General features: G+C 37.6%; 1 protein-coding gene across 1 annotated transcript in view; it reads right to left on the bottom strand.

The window, feature by feature from the left end:
* Positions 1 to 20,634, bottom strand: part of LOC147379488 (uncharacterized) — a 687,768-nt gene that overhangs the window by 102,724 nt on the left and 564,410 nt on the right. The window contains exons 9-15 of the mRNA XM_086415322.1: positions 19,216 to 19,338; positions 15,617 to 15,754; positions 9,575 to 9,697; positions 7,384 to 7,506; positions 6,829 to 7,014; positions 4,862 to 4,993; positions 436 to 564 (exon numbers count right to left, since the gene is read on the bottom strand). Of these exons, the coding sequence (XP_086271448.1) occupies positions 436 to 564; positions 4,862 to 4,993; positions 6,829 to 7,014; positions 7,384 to 7,506; positions 9,575 to 9,697; positions 15,617 to 15,754; positions 19,216 to 19,338 (954 nt within the window). The remainder of the gene's footprint in view (positions 1 to 435; positions 565 to 4,861; positions 4,994 to 6,828; positions 7,015 to 7,383; positions 7,507 to 9,574; positions 9,698 to 15,616; positions 15,755 to 19,215; positions 19,339 to 20,634) is intronic.

The raw sequence follows: 20,634 nt of genomic DNA, 5'->3' as shown, positions 1-20,634 counted from the left end.
ATTTCTCCTCTCTCTCTCCTCTCCTTTCCTTTTCTGGTTTTTATCTCACATCCTCCCTGATTTGTCCAAAGAGCTTCATTTTCTTCTTTCTTTTAGTATGCAGAGCAAATCAATTCACCCAAGCCCCTGTGTGCAAACCTGTACACACAAACTCAACATTTTGCTCAGTGGATGAGAAAGGTTTTATCTGTATCGGGATTCATCCTGCCTGGATCACAGCTGGAGATTTAAGTACCACTTATTTTGTTCTCTTACGCATTTATCAGTCAAAGCAATTGTGTGCTTGTGTGTATGTATGTATGTATATATACACACACAGCCCTTTATATCTTCAGAAAAGCCCACCTTGAAAAATACAGACTCAGCTTTTATTCTATTTCTTATTAGAAACCTCAAGAACTTAAAGAGTTGTCTCACAAGACCAGTCATTCCTACCGTCTCCACAGGTTTTCCCATGAACCCCTGGGGGGCACTTGCATCGCCCAGTCAGAGGGTCACAGGTGCCTCCATTCTGACAGTCACAGATGTCATCATACTGTCTCACACTGGTCTCTGGGAAACGAGCTATGAAGAAAACAGTGAAGGTGAACATGCAGTGTAACACATTCATTGTGACACAAATAGAGAGAGAAAAACAATTGCCTATTAGAATTGATTCTCAGTAATTAAAGTCTCTGTAACTTGCAGACCCAGGAAGAGTCTCTGGCCTGTTCATCATTCCTGGGGGAATTACTGGTACAGGTAGTTAAAATGATGCTGACTAAAGAACTGCTAACAAGGTTTACATGCAAAATTTACCTTGCTCCTTAAACTTTTACCCTCACATTTTTGGAACTACATAAACATTTTTGTTGTACAGATGTCACTAACCCTAGTGAGAAACAAACTGCACCTTCCACTTTGAAAAATAGGAAGAAAATGTAGGAACAAAGAGCCATGTGTTTTTAACCAGAAATGAATGTAGCTATCTTGAGGATTCCAAGGTATTCTGCACTGTCAAAGACTGACAAAGACAAGCAATTGTTTTCTTTGGTTTGCTGTTTTGCGGGGAAGTGCTTAGTATTCCATTAAAAATAAATACAGTGTGGAAAATGTCTATGATTTTAAGCTTGAGTAAATACAGCTGTTGAGATCATTTCAGTAGCCATTTAAATTGACATTTTATCATCATTGGCTAAATACTAAAAACTACATTTTTATTACCTCTTCTATCTACCCCCTCTGCACCATTCTAGATGCTAATATGGAAACATGATTTCTAATTCACTTTTTTCTTTGCTTTCAAGCCTGTGGTTACTATGACAAGGAAAGGAACAGGAAAGGGAAAAAAGGGAGCAATAAAGAAGTAAACTGGCAACAAACATGGTTGAGGCCTGCATTACTAATTTACACGTAGTAACTCTTTGAATTTTTATAGCAACTATAGACTACACATTTTAAATATATATATATATATATAATATATATATATTATATATGTATGCTGCTAAGTCGCTTCAGGTGTGTCCAACTCTGTGCGACCCCATAGATGGCAGCCCACTAGGCTCCTCTGTCCCTGGGATTCTCCAGGCAAGAACACTGGAGTGGGTTGCCATTTCCTTCTCCAATGCATGAAAGTGAAAAGCGAAAGTGAAGTCGCTCAGTCGTGCCCGACTCTTAGCGACCCCGTGGACTGTAGCCCACCAGGCTTCTCCGTCCGTGGGGTTTTCCAGGCAAGAGTACTGGAGTGGGGTGCCATTGCCTTCTCCATATATATATACCTGGAAAATGAAGCTAAGGAAGTTTAAGTAGCTTGAACAGTATCGGGGTTACAGCGAGGCATCTACATCAGCACACCAACACTATCACCTACTGCTGCTGCTGCTGCTGCTAAGTCGCTTTAGTCGTGTTTGACTCTGTGTGACCCCATAGACGGCAGCCCACCAGGCTCCTCTGTCCATGGGATTCTCCAGGCAAGAACACTGGAGTGGGTTGCCATTTCCTCCTCCAATGCATGAAAGTGAAAAGTCAAAGTGAAGTCGCTCAGTCGTGTCCTACTCTTAGCGACCCCACGGACTGCAGCCTACCAGGCTCCTCCGTCCATGGGATTTTTCAGGCAAGAGTACTGGAGATCACCTACTACTCTCCCACAAAAAGAATACGGTATCACAGAGTATGTGCATGTATGTGAGTTCTCAGTCATGTCTAACTCTTTGCGACCCCAGAGCTAGGCTCCTCTCTCCATGGAATTTTTCAGGCAAGAATACTGGAGTGGGTTGCCCTTTCCTAATCCAGGGGATCATGGATTTGCTAAATACTTCATTAACATCAAACAGAGCATTTATCTAGAGAAGAAAATTTGAAACCAAACATGTCCCAAACCATAGCTGGATGATTTGGAAAAAGATATGAATCTTCCCTCCCATATAATACATAGCCCATTCATTTGTCATATGAAAATACTTTAGTCTTCTCTTTCTACTGGAAAGACCCCTCTTTAATAACAAATGAGATAGTCAATATGAAATCTCTTTAAAAGAAATGGAGTCCTAAAGTGTGCTGTTAAAATTAATATGTAGTAATTTTTTAGCTATTTCCTTTGTAACTACTTGCTGAAATTTCTAAAATATCCAAGTAGATGTTTTCATTATAGACCAATAAAGATACTGGGTTATAAGATCTAACCAATGGGAAAACTAACTTTCCAGATCCCTGAAGAATTTTTTTTTATGTTTCTTGCTGCATAAGAAGAGCTGGTACTCTTAGAAATACTAGTGATGAATGATTGGTCATTTCCATTTTTACAGTTTATAGGGATTTTTAAGAAAATATCCTCACTCTCCCTTTTTGTTAAAAAGATTTAGCGATCATACTTTTTTCTTCCAGTTTGGATTGCTCTGTTTTAATTTTTATAGGAAAAAAAATTGAAAGAGACAGAGACGAAATGCAAAGAAGATATAAATTTCTGCTTTCAGGGCCAGACTGCCCTTTATAGGACCATGTGAACACTTAAAGAATCTTAAGTTTTTCCAAAGCCAAAGAAGGGGTTGTGTTATTTTCATTTTATCAGGAAGTTCATTTTCAACATTTGCATATTAATTTTGTGTCAGACATATTTTATTCTCATGGATTTGCAATAGATTTCTACTTTTATTTCTCATGCTAACATGTTATGGATCAAGGGTGTGGAAGACACATATTTACCAACAAAATTTACAATAAAGGATATAAACATTTACTTCCTAATAGTCATGCAACAAGATTGATTTGTGTTTGTGCTTAGTCCCTCAGTGGTATCCAACTCTTTTCAATCTTATAAACTGTATGTAGCCTGCCAGTCTCTGTCCATGGGATTTCCCAGGCAAGAATATTGGAGTGGGTTGCCATTCCTTTCTCCAGGGGATCTTCCCAACTCAGGGATCAAATCCGTGTCTCCTAAAGTGGCAGGCAGATTCTTCACCCCTGAGCCACCTGGGAAGCCCAAAATTAATTTGATCCATTTTATATAGTTGACTATATCAAGTGGCCTATCAACATAGCTGGATGTCTCAATACAAAGCTTCACTCATTCATGCACTGGAGCCTCCAATTTGGAAACATGTAAATAAGCTCCCAGACTAGCAAGGGAAATAGAACAGGAGCATAGCTAACTTGAATCTGATGGAGACAGACAGACAGATAGACAAAGAGAAGGAGAGAGAGAAGCTTTAAATCCACTGGAAATATAAATGGCTGTTAGACTAGGGCCATCAGATAAAGCTTCATGCCATAAATGGCAATAGACAAAGATGGCAGTTTAGCAAAAGGCACAAAGCTGAAAAGTACAAAGAATTAAGTAGTGAGTAGTTTAGTTTGCTGTAAATAATAAGCTGGTCAGAGCTGTGGATAAAAAGAGAGAAGGATTTATGAGGGCCTGATAATAGATGGTTGTCAGTGACTAGATTAGAAGCGTAAGCTTTATGTATCAGGAAATGGGACACTTCTGAAGCTGTTTGGGCAGCAGGGAGACAAGATCAGAGTGATGCTTGAGGAAAGTCCTCAGCAGTCTAACTGAAACCACTTGAGTATGTTATAATCCAGGTTTTGCTTCTTTTATATTTCATAATAGAAACAATATTTGTGCTCTTTCTTCCCATATTCAGGGGCTTCAAAAGAAAAATCTGTTCACACCATCTTCCAAGCCATTCACAAACAAAACTCTTTTATTAAAAAATTTATAAGAGAAATTTAAAAAGAAAAAGGAAATAAAGGTAGTCAATATATTTGAGTTTTATTACTTGGCAGTTTTAGTACCTGCAAATATACCTTCATTTAAAATATAAAGGAAAACATTTATTGGAGGTATTATTGTACAAATCATTGACATTTTCTCATGAGAGGCTTATATAAAAATCTTAAAATTATCATTGCCTCTACTTACATAAGTTTTAAAGAAAAAGATAAGAAAACACAAACAAAAAAAGGCAACAGTTAAGCAGTTCCATTAATTATACTTCATAACACAAATCATTTTACTTTTTTTTCTTCACAGGGAGTAGCTTGCCAGTGCCTAATGATTTATTTAAATGGAGGGATTTTTATAGGCTGAGGATATTAGGATCCTTTATTAACTTTCATGTTCAATGGATAAACAAGAGACAGCACATCAAGTTTCCCAGGGAACACAAAATTTCCCATTTTAATCACATGTTCAGTTTGAAACCTCAGTGCTTCACAGACATTCTTTGTGCACAACAAATAAATTGGTTTCCCATCCCTATCAACCGTTAATCTTGTTAAAACATTTTGGGGAGAACACATGGAAAGAACTCATCACCAGTAGTTCACCAGCAGTAAAAGGAGAATTCATCACCCCCCACCCATGCTCCAAAGTATTACTTACTTTCATTACAAAGAATGCCTCCCCAGCCATCGGGACAAGAACACCCACTCTTTCCTTCCTGGCATCGGCCTCCATTCATGCAGTCCTCACAGCTCAAACTGCATTCGTGTCCGAACGTGTTATCTAAACAAACTGGAATGCGATACAGTTTTAGTGAACCCTACATGTACTACCTACATCACTGAAAATGAAGATGAAACCCTTTACTTCCCCCAACAAATAAACATGCTCCTTGAGCACGTTTTCTAAAGAGTCCAGAAGAAGATAATGGCAAAGAGATACCTTTTAAAACAGAGCTTGGAATGTAATCCCTAAAAAATATTTAGGATCTTTAAGAAAGTAAAAAAAGAAAAGAAAAGAAAAGAAATTACCATTGATTTCTGAACACAGAAATAATGTTCCCAGCACTTTAGTTTGTGTGTGTGTGTTTCTTCTAGGCTTTTTTATACTTTTTTTTCCCCCAAGTAAGCCTTTTTACTGAGATTTAATATACAGGTAAAGAAATGCACAAAACTCAAATGTACCCTTCAGAATTTTTCCCCACATTGTCAACAACCTCATGTAAAAGCCCCCAGATGAAGATAAAGATTATTACCAGCATCACAAAAAATCAAAGGTGATTTGATGACTCTTAATCATTAGCCTTACAAATTAAGCACCATTCTGATTTATACTGCCATGGAATATTTACCGTTACTTTTGAACTTTATATGAATAGAATCGTAAAGTATGTACTCTTTGGTATCAAGCTTCTTTCATTCAATATAATGTTTATGAAACTCAGCCATGTGTGGGTTCACTACTTTTTAAGTTTTTCCCATTTCATGATGGGGTCTTTCAGATGTCCCAGTTGAAAGCCTGTCATGTTTAGCGAGGCTTCTCCACCTTGGCAGATTCTGAATTTCAGTCTACCTCCTAACACCACAAAACTGCTGGTAACTGTGCTAAGCTCCTCACCCTCTCAGCAGCTATCTATAGATTTCCCGGCTTCTCTGTCAGCACTGCCCATCCATTAGCAGATGGCTCAAGGAGAAATGTAGCACAGACTGTCCATCTTACTTGTCTGAATGTCTCTTCCCTCTAGACCTTGGCCCTTCAAGTCCTAACTGCCCGGATAGCCTTGAACTATTTCAGTTGTGACTTTGAGTAGCCAAAGTATCAGAAGCTTGATTAAGAAACATTAAAGAATTTCTATCTTTATGTAGATGCAATTACTGATGTTATGTTTGACCATCACATATAAACAAATCTTCATTTTACTGATAGCATTCTGAGCCAATCATTAAGTTTGATGCTCTTAAAATACGAGGAATACAGGAAGAACAAAAAGAGCAGCTCTGTCTTACAAAGAAAAGAAAAAGCAGCAGCAGACTGGCTGCAAACTGTTACTTTTGAAAGAAGTTATGCTAATTTATTTTGATCAGAAGTGATTTGATGCTTGAGTTCTGTTGAGTGGATATATAAGAAAAACTGTGCACATTTGTAAAGATATTTTTTCTTGGTCCATTTGAGCATATTGAACCATTGGTTCTCTGCATTTTAAAATTTAAAAAGGATCTAGATTTTCAGGCTATTTAAAGTAAATTTTAACTATACAAAAATGACTTCTAGTTGAGTTTAAACTGTTAGAACTAAAAGACCCCAATCCTTGTCTCCATGATGCTAATTCAAATATATTTTTCAACTCCATTTCACTGTATCAAATTTCCATCACCCTGCACCCCCTTGTCAATGCATACATACATAGAAACCCTTTATTGGCAAAAGGAAGATGGATAACAGATGATGAATTTGATAGGGAGCTGTGAAGAAGTAATTTTGGTCCCATGTCTCTTGTCAATATCACATTAAAACGCTTTTATTTGGCATTAAATATTGATAACAAAATTGTCTATAAAAGAAATTCTGTGAATTATCTAAAAATAGAGGGAAGAGGTGATTATAATGAAACATGTTCATTTACCCACCAACATTGTGCAAATCAGTCAGTTCTCCTGGAATATCGTGTCCCTGTTCCTCATGGTCTTCATCTTCATGGGACAGAGGCAGAGAGGTGGCCACATAATGAAGCAGTTGAGGTGGGCTCTTGAATAGGAGAGCCGGAAACTTGACAATGTCTAATTCTTCTTCTTCCTCTAGTTCATCATCTAAAGCTAAGACCACACAGAGAAATGCCTGGATTCCACATGCTGGTTAAAAGAAGGAAAAACTGAGCGAGGGTTGATGAGAGAAATGAGAAGAGTTTGAACTAGATAGCCAAGGCAGGGGGCAGCTGAAAGGTAAAAGTCTTTGAGAAGACCATTTCAAACAGTCTATTGTAAATGAAGGTGAGACACAGCAAGCACAGAGTGGAAACTGCCACGGGGAGAACAAAAGGGGAAAAGAAAAGATCTTAGTCTGTGAAGCGAGAAAGGGGAGGACAGGTTGAGTTAAAGAATATATGGTCTCTGCGCTCCTGAAGAACAAGACAAGGGCTGAAGTCATTTCGAAGAGATTTGATAGGATTCTTCACAGAGACTTACAGATGCAAGTTTTCCCATCACTTCCAATTCTGTAGCCTTCCTCACAAGAACACTCATAGGTTCCAACAGAATTGATACACAGTTGGTCACAGATGATACTGACATCCAGACACTCATCCACATCTAGGAAAATTGAAACAATATCTGCTCTTCAGTGTTGAGATAAAATAGACATTATGAACTCATGGGCATATTTGTCACCTTTATTAACTAATAATAATGTATTGCTATACAGAAAGTGTGTGTGTCTGTGTGTGCTGTGTGCTCAGATGTGTCTGACTCTTTGTGACCTCATGAGCTGTAGCCCTCCAGGCTCCTCTGTCTGTGGGATTTCCCAGGCAAGAATACTGGAGTGGGTTGCCATTTCCTACTCCAGGGGATCTCCCCGACCCCAAATTCTTCCTCAAGAATATCCTGCCAATTATTTTCCTTTTACTCATTTCCAAGTTTACCATCATTTATCTATATGCATAGACAATGTCTTTCTGAGATCTCGTTCATAAGATTTTGATGAAGAATTTAAAACGTACATAGTCTCAGGCTGTGTATCATTTAGCAGAATGTTCATTCACTCTTGAATTATTCAACATCTATGGCAAAGCATTTATTCAATGCATAAATTTGTACATGATTTGTGGAGAATTTTAGAGATGGAAGAATCCTAGGTTTTGATCTCATACCACTTACTGGTGTTAAATTCACATCCGAGCCCAGGCTTTGGTCAGTGTGTTCATGATTCTAAAAGGTCATTTACAAAACTGAGTTTCTAGGCTGGCCTCAGATTGTGGATACCTTTTCCATTTGGATGTGTGTACCCAAGTATGTATATTCTCGCCATATAATCATCTCTTGGCTCACTCTGTTTAATAGCAGATGGTACATGAAATTCAATTTTTTTTTTGGCCCTGTTAATTGGATGGGAGGTGTAAGTAGTAATATGTTCTACTGTATTTAGAATATATAGATATCATAGTTGTATGTTCTTTGTTGTTATCGACACTGCAAGGCTGGGGAGTTTGGCATCTAAGTGAAGAAACACACCTAGCATCCTTAACAGAATTTAAGAATTTGCTTCTTTAATCCAAGGAACACTATTTCCTCTGAGGCATTAAAGTCTTCTTATGTAATTTGAATGTTATTGAAATAGATAACAATATTCTCATCTTTGATTTCAAGAAAAATATGGTTCAAAATAATGGTAATAATGACCACAAATAAAAATTTAAAGATTATATATTTAGGGTAAACTTGGTAAAGTAATTTTTAGCAATGACTTATATGAGCCCTTCACAAAAATGTGAATTTACTAAGCTAAAACTCCTCTATGATAGGGGCCTCCCTGGTGGTTCAGACAGTAAAAAATTTGCCTGCAATGCTGGAGACTTGGGTTCAGTGCCAGGGTCACGAAGATTCCCTGGAGAAGGGAGTGGCAACCTACTCCAGTATTCCTGCCTGGAAAATTCCATGGACAGAGGAGCCTGGTGCGCTACATACATGGGGTTGCAAAGAGTCAGGTAGGACTGAGTGACTAACACTTTCACTTCACTTTCACAATATTATAAAAATATATGTCAGCTAGAAATCCTCTAAAGGGTAAGCAACAAATCAGTTAGAAAATTATAGAATGACTCATCTTGAAGCTTGCATTAGCTAGATTAACATCAGATATATAAAGGAATCTGATACTATGGCTCAAGAAATGGCAATCCTTTTGCTGCTGCTGTCTAATTAAAATAACTTTCAATAATCAACTCGGTTTCCTGTCATGATTACCTTAAGTGACTCCTGTAGCATTATGCTATGGCTTGCTGGAATCTCTCACTTGCCTATGTGTATTAAGTTAGGTACAAGGGATTATGGACCAATGAATATAATAATAATACTAATAGCTACTTTTAGTTGAGTGATTTCTTGATGTCAATCACAGTAGCAGGCCCTTTACATTGATTACATTTCTTAATTTATCCAGTAATCCCATAATTGTCTTCACTTTACTGATGAGGATTTGAGGCTCAGCGCACTGAGTGTCACCCACGTTCATACAATAGTAAGTGGCTGGACCACAGAGAGATCCAAGTTTCTTTAAGGTGAAAACCTTCTCTTTCTCACCCTAACTCTCTGCCTCAGATATTCCTCCTCCGTTGATTGCCCCGTCACAGCAGGGATTTCATGTTAGAGCTCAGGAATTTACCATCACATCCACAACCATCAGAACTGATCTGAAAGCCTTCCTGACAACTGCATTCATAGCCTCCTGAATAGTTGACGCAGAACTGGGCACAGCAGGCTTCTCCACTGTCACACTCATCAAGGTCTAAAGGGGAGAAAAGACATTTTTGTTATTTAAGAGATATGAATTTAATTCACCTATAGAGATGCCGATAAGCCCCACTTCTAAACTAAAACCATTTTACTAATTATTTTCTATTTCTCAGGCTACGGAGTACAGACACTGAATAAACGATAACACGAATGAGGCTTGCATTTGGGTTAATGTTTCTGACATGCTTCTCCTATGCCTAATATTTATTTGAAAAGCATGTAAATAATCTCCAAATTCATTTATAAGCACAGGGAAAGAGCTCTCTGCTATTTTTCCCATTTAAACAGCAATCTGGCTGAATAAACAGAGAACCTGAAGAACAACAATTTAAAAAAAGAAAAAAAACAGCTTGAGAAGCAGAGCTAAAATATTCCATTGAGTGAACATTTAACAGCTACAAAAAGGAGGCAGTCTTAGGCCCCTATGTGTGTGTTCTAAGAGCTTTGGATGAAAGAATGCTCCCAAGGAAAAGAATTCATAGGACTGGGAAGACAAGTAGTTAAAGGCAATTCAGAGACAGCACAGACAAGCATCTTAAACATTATGTATTAAATTACAGAATATTTCAGGGCATTTGCTTGAACTTTTTAATGCTACATTGATGGGGATGAGTTTTTACTATAATTGGTGACACTATTACCCTGGATGGAGAAGGCAATGGGACCCCACTCCAGTACTCTTGCCTGGAAAATCCCATGGGCGGAGGAGCCTGGTGGGCTGCAATCCGAGGGGTTGCAAAGAGTCGGACACGACTGAGTGACTTCACTTTCACTTTTCACTTCATGCATTGGAGAAGGAAATGGCAACCCACTCCAGCGTTCTTGCCTGGAGAATCCCAGGGACGGGGGAGCCTGGTGGGCTGCCGTCTATGGGGTTGCACAGAGTCGGACACGACTGAAGTGACTTAGCATTACCCTGGAATGTCCTATCAGATAGACAGTTTTCTAAATTATGATCTTTAAGTCTCCTTCGGCACTGTCATTCTAGAATTCTACAACCTGTAATGTATCTTCCTTTATTTGCCCTAAGGAAAATAAAAATTAATCAGAATAGATCAAACTGAAACCTTTCAGCAAAGGGTAATCTATTTATTCTAAGTTTTGAGATAGTCATTTGTAATATATTTGGCTAAGGGGTAGAACAGACTCATCGCCCACTGCTAGCTAGACATCTGGAAATTGTGTGGTCAGGGTTTTTGGCTATAGGCCTTCAATTCTACCCGCTTTGTTGAGCTGTTAAGTTGGGTGGCCTGTCAGTGCTGAGCTTACAAAAATCCCTTTGCTCCATAACTACGTGAACAGCCAATATATAAAAGATCAGTGTCTCAATTAACCTTGGAAAGGGAACCAATGTAAGAAAAGGCAGACAAGAGAAAGGAAAGAAAATGCAATCAATTAACCATCGTTAGGGGTCACCATAAAATATCTAAATGAAGGTCATTTGGACACAAAACATTCTTTTTCCTGCAAAATGTCACAAGCAGTGCTACTCATAAAATTCTAGCTGATATTTTTTTCCCTTTCTTACATTAAAACTTCCTTTGTCTTTTGGATTACATAGCATGGATATAGAAGGCAAAAAACTTAAAACTTCAGTTTTTATCTAAAACATTGCTTTTAAAATCTTTTTTATTTTTTTAATTAGAGGATAATTACTTTACAATATTGGGTGGTTTTTGCCATACATCAACCTGAATTTGCATTAGGTATACATATGTCCCCTGCTTCTTGAACCCCTCTCCCACCTCCCTCCCCACCCTATCCCTCTAGCTTATCAAAGATCATGGGCTTTGGGTTCCCTGTTTCATAAACTGGGAATTCATAAACTGAATTCCCATTGGCTATTTTACATATGGAAATGTATTAATGTATATGTTTCAATGCTATTCTCTCAAATATTCCCAGCCTCTCCTTCCCCCACTGTGTTCAAAAATCTGTTCTTTATCTCTGTGTCTCCTTTGCTGTAATGCATGTAGGAACATCATACCGTCTTTCTAGATTCCATATATATGCATTAATATACAATATTTGTCTTTCTCTTTCTAACTTACTTCACTCTGTGTAATAGGCTCTAGGTTCATCCACCTCATTAGAACTGACTCAAATACACTCCCTTTTTATAGCTGAGTAATATTCCATTGTGTTATATGTACCACATCTTCCTTATCCATTCATCTGCTGATGGGCATCTCGGTTGCTTCCAGGTCCTAGCTATTGTAAATAGTTGCTGCAATGAACACTGGGGTTAAAATACTACATTTTAAGTTTTTTTTTTTTGGGGGGGGGGGTGGTTTCTTATTTCAAGATTTTTTAAAAAGTCTTCTCATATACCACCAGAGCCTCTAAATACATACATCTCATGATTCCTTATTCTATCTAGTATCACATCATATTAATTGGAAAAATGAGTTATTCAATCTATCATTTTATGATCCATTTTGGATTCTTCTTCTACTATCATTCCTCTGGGGCTATTTCTTGTCTCATGTATAGAACTCATTAGAAATCCAATGCATCCTTTCTTAAAATGCCCTGTCCCTTCAAGCCTTATATCATGTTTTCTTAAGTTTCTTTATTCCTTCTCAGATCTTTTTTTTTTTTTGGTAAGATCTTATTTTTAATTCCTCTGCCTCTCTGATGATCATATTTTTCCTACATTGGCCAATATACCAAATATTACAACACGGCAGAGAAATTCATCTGTAAATTTAGCTCTAATCAAAAATACAGAATCAATTATAGCAAGTAAAACAATTTAACATTTCAACTATGACTTCAGAAAAGCATCAAAAGTAAACCTGGAAAGTACTTGATCTTCTGTATCTGTTTCCCACACATAGTCACTGAATAAAGCACCAAAGAGTAGAATAATATTTTTTCTGATAACTACCAATTGTTGAATTTAGTGAACTTATTGCTGGTGAGACACTTGTATTTTGTATAGCTGTCTTTCAAATTGTGTTAACACATCACCAGGTTTTATCCCTAATAAATGCTTGCATTTGGGCAAGACTGACCATTTGCAGACTAGATGACTTATCTTTACATTTATTTGTATGTTCTCATGTAAGAAGAAGTAAATTCTAAAATAAGCTAAAGAGAAAATTATTTCTCTCATGCATAAATGTTTTTACAAAGCATTCATGCCTGTAATCTGTTCTCAGGCAAGTAGGCAGACTATGTATATGCACACTCCAAACAAATCATTGCCTTTACTCTAGAGAATATTTGGTTTTTAGGAATGAGTGTTATTTATTGTTGGAAAATGAAATAAACTTGAGCCATCAACAAAATAATGTCATCATCTTGACTGCTGAAATCTCATAAATGTGTAATTTTCTATATTTTGACCCTGGCAGATGTGATTTTTGCTGGCTGTAAATATGAACTTTACCAAATTGTACTTTTCAAAGAATCAGGAAAGATATCAAATTATAAGCTGCAAACAAAAGCCTTAACAAAATTCCAGTTTCCCTTACCAAACAGTGAAAAGGAGAGAATAAGAAGGAAGGAAGGAAGGGAGGGAAGAAGGGAGGAGGGAAAAAAGAAAAGAAGTTCTTTATTTTTTCCAGAGATCCAAATGCTAGCAAGGTAGAAATCTATAAGCATATTTTTCACTACATAAGAAGGTGAAAGGCAAGCAACTGGCTTCATTAAGCTAACCACTGTAGACTCTGAGAAAAATGCAGAAGGTGATGCTGGATTAAGAAATAACAAGCAAAGACATTGTTTTGGTTTAAAAATTTATGAAACCCAAATACTTTAAAATCCCTTAAAGTTCACTCTGTCACATTAGTGCCAAACTAAAAAAATCCCAACAACTTAGGCTTTTGGAATTCACCTCTTCCCTTATGGTACTTCAATTTATTTTGAACTACACTGAGTAGCATTAGATGGTCAAAGTTTTTTTTTTTTTTTTTTTCAGTACTCATATCATAATTTTTAAGAAATATTTTTGTGATAAAATATCACAAAAGAAAACATGCAAATAGGGTATCCTAATTTTCAAATGATGACAAATTGTTTTCGAGGCTTGTAGGTGCTCTCAGACCCAGGGCACACAGTAATTTAGTTTGATGTTTGTGTTCAGTAGTTCAGTTGTGTCTGACTCTTTGCGACCCCATGGACTGTAGCCTGCCAGGCTCCTCTATCCATGAAATTTTCTGGGCAAGAATAGTGAAGTGAATTGACATTTCCTTTTCCAGGGCATCTTCTTAACTCAGGGATGAAACCCGAGTCTCCTGCTCCTCCGGCATTGGCAGGGGGATTCCTTACCACTGTATGACCTGGGAAGCCCCAACGTATTGCTGAATGACTACTATGTTCTGATTCCTGGCCACACGGAGGTCTGAGGTCTGTAAGGGTTGTAGGAAACTTCACCTTGGGAAGTCTGTTATGTAAATAAAGGAAAAAATGCTCTTCCATTCAAGAGCTTTTTAAAAAATGCAACAGTATACCAGGAAAGTCTGAGGCAAAATAGCTGCTTCTAACAAAAGGGAGGCTGAGGAAGAGGGATAGAGTGATGTCAGGGAAATTTCCTGCAGGAGTAGGAAAACTAGAGATGCTCACTCTCCCAATTTTTGGTAGATATTCCTTTTTCTCAGAAGTTCTAGATTAAACATTTCACTATGGAGCAAGCTGGGGTGGAATTTATTCTTCTCATTGTCTACAGTGACATGTTTTAATAATATGTTGAAAAAATTATGTTGAACTTCCTGATGTTCAAGCTGGTTTTAGAAAAGGCAGAGGAACCAGAGATCAAATTGCCAACATCTGCTGGATCATGGAAAAAGCAAGAGAATTCCAGAAAAACATCTATTTCTGCTTTACTGACTATGCCAAAGCCTTTGACTGTGTGGATCACAATAAACTGTGGAAAATTCTGAAAGAGATGGGAATACCAGACCACCTGATCTGCTTCTTGAGAAACCTATATGCAGGTCAGGAAGCAACAATCAGAACTGGACATGGAACAACAGACTGGTTCCAAATAGGAAAAGGAGTACGTCAAGGCTGTATATTGTCACCCTGCTTATTTAACTTCTATGCAGAGTACATCATGAGAAACTGGGCTGGGCTGGAAGCACAAGCTGGAATCAAGATTGCCGGAAGAAATATCAATAACCTCAGATATGCAGATGACACCACCCTTATGGCAGAAAGTGAAGAGGAACTCAAAAGCCTCTTGATGAAAGTGAAAGTGAAGAGTGAAAAAGTTGGCTTAAAGCTCAATATTCAGAAAACGAAGATCATGGCATCCGGTCCCATCACTTCATGGGAAATAGACGGGGAAACAGTGGAAACAGTGTCAGACTTTATTTTTCTGGGCTCCAAAATCACTGCAGATGGTGACTGCAGCCATGAAATTAAAAGACGCTTACTCCTTGGAAGGAAAGTTATGACCAACCTAGATAGCATATTCAAAAGCAGAGACATTACTTTGCCAACAAAAGTTTGTCTAGTCAAGGCTATGGTTTTTCCTGTGGTCATGTATGAATGTGAGAGTTGGACTGTGAAGAAGGCTGAGCGCCAAAGAATTGATGCTTTTGAACTGTGGTGTTGGAGAAGACTCTTGAGAGTCCCTTGGACTGCAAGGAGATCCAACCAGTCCATTCTGAAGGAGATCAGCCCTGGGATTTCTTTGGAAGCCTTGGAATATTTTCTAGAAATAAAACTGTTAAGTCACATATATCGCTAATAAGTTTTAAATCTTCTTTAACTTCAAAGTAAAACACTATGATATCTTCTGTCCATAAATATTTCTTTTACATTATCCAGTAGCCAAAGACACTGTTCATTTTACTTGTAGTTTGAGAGGTGTAGCTACATTATAGCACCAAGTGTTAGAGAAGAAAGGGCTAAATGAATCCAGGGCAACTTCTGAAGGAAGATAGCATTCACCATACATTACCTATGCATGTTTTCTCATCTGAATCGAGCCGGTGTCCATGGTTACAGGAGCATCGGGGCCCACCAACTGCATGTTCACAGTGATGGGAACAACCACCATTGTTCTTTTCACAGCTATTGACAATTTCCAATTCAATCCCTTTCCAAAACAAGCAAAGGGAGGATTATTAGCATAACAACAGAGAAATATGAATACATGGCAATAATGGGTACACTCTCTCTCTGTTGGGAGGAGGACAAACTTTATTGGAAATTTGTCAACACTCTGAGCATATAAAAGTTTGAGAACTATTAAGCACTGTACATATCTGACACTGAAGTGAAGTGTTAGTTGTTCAATCATGTCCTACTCTTTGTGACCTCATGGACTGAGCCCTCTAAAGCTCCTCTGTCCATGGAATTCTCCAGGCAAGAATACTGGGTAACCATTCTCTTCTTCAGGGGATCTTCCCCACCCAGGGGTTGAACCTGGTCTCCTGTATTGCAGGCGGATTATTTACCCTCTGAGCCACCAGGGAAGCCCTGTACATATTTATATCATATCAAAATAATAATAAATCTATAAATAATATTAAAATGACAAGGTGATACAGAAAGGTAATGAGTCCACCAGTGGTTATTAAACACATCTTAAAGGATACTTACCTATGGCAATTTTTGGTATTTTCAGAGTGTAAATATATATATGTGTGTGTGTGTATTGAATCAATGATCAGAAAGCAAATAGTTTGCCAGTTGACATATCTGTTCTCAAACTAATGGTATGTTAATATGTGCCCCTTTCCTAGGCTGTGAGCACTGTTATGAAACAAAAGTATGAATACAAAACCAGTGAGTTAGCTGATTATATGTAACTAGCATCATCTTTATAGCTATGATGTATACAAGAGTCATTTTGTATATAAACATCCTATTAACTCAAACACCAATTTGCTGATTGTGGTACATGCCACTAATTGGGGGCATTTGAGGGGACATCTACCTCAGTGTACAGATGCCAATATTCCTGAGCCCACAGGTATTATAATCAATCATTTTCTAAGTGAGAAAATGAAAAATAAAAGAATGCTTTGAATCGTTGTGAAAAATATGGAATTAGATACTCTGCTATTTTCACCATTGGTCTCTGTTCTTCATTTGTGTTGCTTAGACACACCTCTAATGAGAGTGACTACGTTGGTTCATTTCCTTCCATTTTTACCTCCTGAATCCTTTGAAAGAAGAAAGATGGGAAAGAACAGAACAAAGGCACTCAGGATTGTGGCATTCTTTGAAAGCCTATATTACCATTCAAACTGCTGAGGTATCTGCTGTTTTTCTTGTATGGTTACAGTACAGAAATCATACTCCGGATCTCAGCCTCCTGTCTATGGTAGGCAGCAGCCTTATGTGTCCCAGAACAGCCAGGACGTATCCCTGTCTTTGTGCTCATCCCTCTGTGCCTTCATCATCTTGTATTACGCAGCTCATAACAGATGTTCAAAAATAGGTTTTGAATGATTGACTAAACAAAAGAAGGATTATGCTAATCAATTTATTGTTGAAAATAAGAATGCCTTTGGGTTTAGAAACAGCTAGTTTAGGACTGAGCTAAATGAGAAAGCTAAAGGAAAGATTGAAATAATTAAGGGAACTGATATTTTTCACAATATGTTAACATATACTCTTTAGGGAGACATATTTCAAATTTTGGCTCTGGTTCTTGTTTTTCTCCTGTGATCAATGCAGCTCTAAGATTGCTGGAGGTAATTTACTTTAAATATAAATGGTATTATTGGAACCTCACAAAAACTATACGAGGCTAAAACAAGTGCATACTCACCTCTAACTTACCAACAGAAGTAAATGTTTTTGATATGGATGATACAATTAAACTATCATACTTAAAAATATGCTTTAAAAAGTTTAAAGACTGATCCCTGTGTTTTCTCATAGCAAATAATCATTATTTGCTCAGTATATTAAATATGCATTAAATGTGTATGGAGTTTAAGTTCACTATATATTGCCTGGTAGTTGTAGAAAATTTTATTTAACCATGCTGGATCTGGAATTTTTAAATTTCTAACCCCAAGATAGTGATAGTTCATTCATAGAACACATTATGCTATACAGTATTTTGAGAACTTCTGAAAAGAAATGATATAGGTACAAAATATCATTGTCTTAGGAAAAAGTTAAAATGATATTTGCCTAAAATAGGCTGCTATATGAAGAGCACATAATTTATTGTTAAATATGACCATGTTCTGAAAATATTTACTCCACCTACAAGTTTTGAAACATTCATTTTCACCAAGAAAGTTTTGTATGTCAGTTAGTAAATATTGAGGTCTGGTGAGAGCTACACAAAGAACTTAGCCAAATATTCACATAAGGGAAATAAATGTAAAAATACACTTCAACCAAACGTATTCAACTCTAGGGCAAATTGCTTTCCCAAGTAAATTCTACGAAAGCTTGAACCTCACGACTCATTAGCGATAATGGCCCCCTCTTTCATGATAACTGAGAATGCACCAGTCTGATTGCAGGGGTTTTTATCTCAGGCATCTGTAAAATGTCCTCATCTCCTAAACCTCTGACCACATTAAAAAGCCAAAATATTAATAGTACTGAAAAATCCATTGACATTTCTCTTTGCCTGAAAGAACTCCTCGGGGCACCAAGAGAAAGACTCACTTTGGAAAAAGTTATATCCTAATTAGTAGTTAATTCTTCCCTCCCATCTTATTTTGTTTGCTCTTTAAAAGATAAATATCACCGCAGCAAAACTGCCCTATCTTTAGGCAGTAGAAATAAACCAACAGAGTTTACGGCTACACTGGCAACCCAGGCATTAAATAAATGTAGAGCTTTATGCGGTGGAGGAGAATGAAGAAGTTAGTGACCTTAAGACTGTCTCTTCATGAGAGAGCTTAGATAAGAACACTAGCTGATTTAATCTGTCACTGTATTCTTCTTCATGATCAAAGCTGATCAAGAGATGTATGATGTATACAAACACATAACAAAGTTAAAAGGATAATATATTTGGAGCTTAGAGACACTAGTTCAAGTTATAGTTCAGTCACTGACTAATTTTATATCATTGATCGTTGGGCTTTGGCCCTGATAGGAGAGAACTGGGAAGGGCATCTTTGGAGCTGAGATCAGAAATCAGACGTGGTACTACCATCTAGGCCTGCCCCTCACCCTACTGGTTCTTTCTTTCTTGCTGGCTCCTTTCCCCTGAGTGTTACACTGGAGTTATTAGTGTCCAATAAATATTGCAGGACAGAGGTGGTGATGGATGAGAGACTCCTCACAAAGGAGACCCATGGGTCCAAGAGAGCCCCAATCCAGAAGACCTGAGACTTAGTCCTTGTGGTCTACAAAGAGGACCATGATGCTGACCACATTCTGTGGACTCTGGGCTCCTATTTCATCAAATTAAAATGAGAGGGTTGGCCTTCTAAGCTCCCACTCCCACCCTACGCCAGTGGAAAACATTCTAAGGAGCTCTTACTTTGGCAAGTTATTCAGCACAATCCTTTTATTACTCTTGCTTAATACTTGTAAAATGCCACACATTCCTGGGCTGCGATCACTGTCACTTACTGTAACACTGTTTTCCATCAGCTCCCAGCTCAAAACCAGGTTGGCAGGCACAAGTGAAAGATCCCACTGTGTTCACACAGCGATGGCTGCAGGGAGCAAGCCTTTCAGCGCATTCGTTTATGTCTGCAGAGAGAGATACACAGGAGCTGTGTCTTTGGAGCTGGAATTAAGACTTATTTACAACTATAAACATGAATGAAAGCATCCCCTCCCCTTCAACCCCTGACAACAATGCCAACAAATATAACAGTAAAATATCACATAGGCTCCATATTTGCAAATAAACCAATGTAAAATGACAAGAACTCTGTGGCAGGTCTCATTCATGTTCTTAAACACTTTTTTCTATTAGAACCTACTTCTTATTGTTGTTTAGTTGCTCAGTTGTGTCCAACTCTTTGTGATCTCATGGACTATAGTCTGCCAGGCTCCTCTGTCCACGGGATTTGCCTGGCAAGAATACTGGAGTAGGTTGCCATTTCCTTCTCTAAGGGACCTTCTCTACCCAGGGACTGAACCCACATTGCCTGCATTGGCACGTGGAGTCTGTACCACTGAGCCACCTGGGAAGCCCCATGAGAAACTGCTGCTATCTATTAATTTGAAGAAAGAGAAAACAAACAAAAATAGACCTTTTCTATCCCCTAACAATACAGATAGAACACTTTAATTTGTCATTGTGAATATATATCAAATTCTTAACCAAAATTGGTATCTCTCTGACTTAAGACAGTACAAGTGGCCCCACACAAGGCAGATTTGGAGTCTTCTTAAGTAGCAATCCATAGTATATGTTCCACATATGATTGTCACAGTGCCATTTAAAACCTGGTGCCCTCTCTTTCTCGACACCAATAGACAAGTCTATTCAGTATAACATCATTTTGTGGCCCAGGAAGTTTATGCTCCCCTTACTCCACATCTGCCTTAAATGAATAGGTTTCATTATCATTTTCCCAAATAGAACTTCCTCCTTATATTGTCCTGCATGTCACTCCCACCAGGACTCTTAATTTAAGAGAAATGCTTATCTTTCTAAGGTATTTACAAAACTCTAAGTAGGCAGAAACTTTGGGGACAGTCTTTTTAGGAATATCACTCCAGATATCAAAATAAAAATTTGAAAAAGATATTCTATAAATTGTGGCTATATATATATTTCTAAATTTTCCACAGGTATTTAATAAGATCCTATTTTGTGCCAGATACAGAGTAAGGTAGGTTCTATGTAAACAGAGGACCAAAGCATAAATGTTCTGTGTTAGAAAAGTATGTTTAACAATCCACAGAAAGTTTTATCTTACTTTTGGCTTAAGGGAAAAAAAAAAAAACTAACTTAACACTAATTTTTATGTCTAAATCTTTTTCAATTTCTCAAAGCATTATCAGTCACATTAGTCAGGAAACATTTTGTATTTT

This window comes from Bos grunniens, chromosome 1 (genome assembly GCF_055505025.1).
Source record: "Bos grunniens cultivar Pamir isolate PY7600 chromosome 1, Bosgru_T2T1.0, whole genome shotgun sequence".
Classification (NCBI taxonomy): Eukaryota; Metazoa; Chordata; class Mammalia; order Artiodactyla; family Bovidae; genus Bos; species Bos grunniens.
Note: the sequence above shows the minus strand (reverse complement) of the source record. Positions and strands in the feature narration are given on the sequence as shown.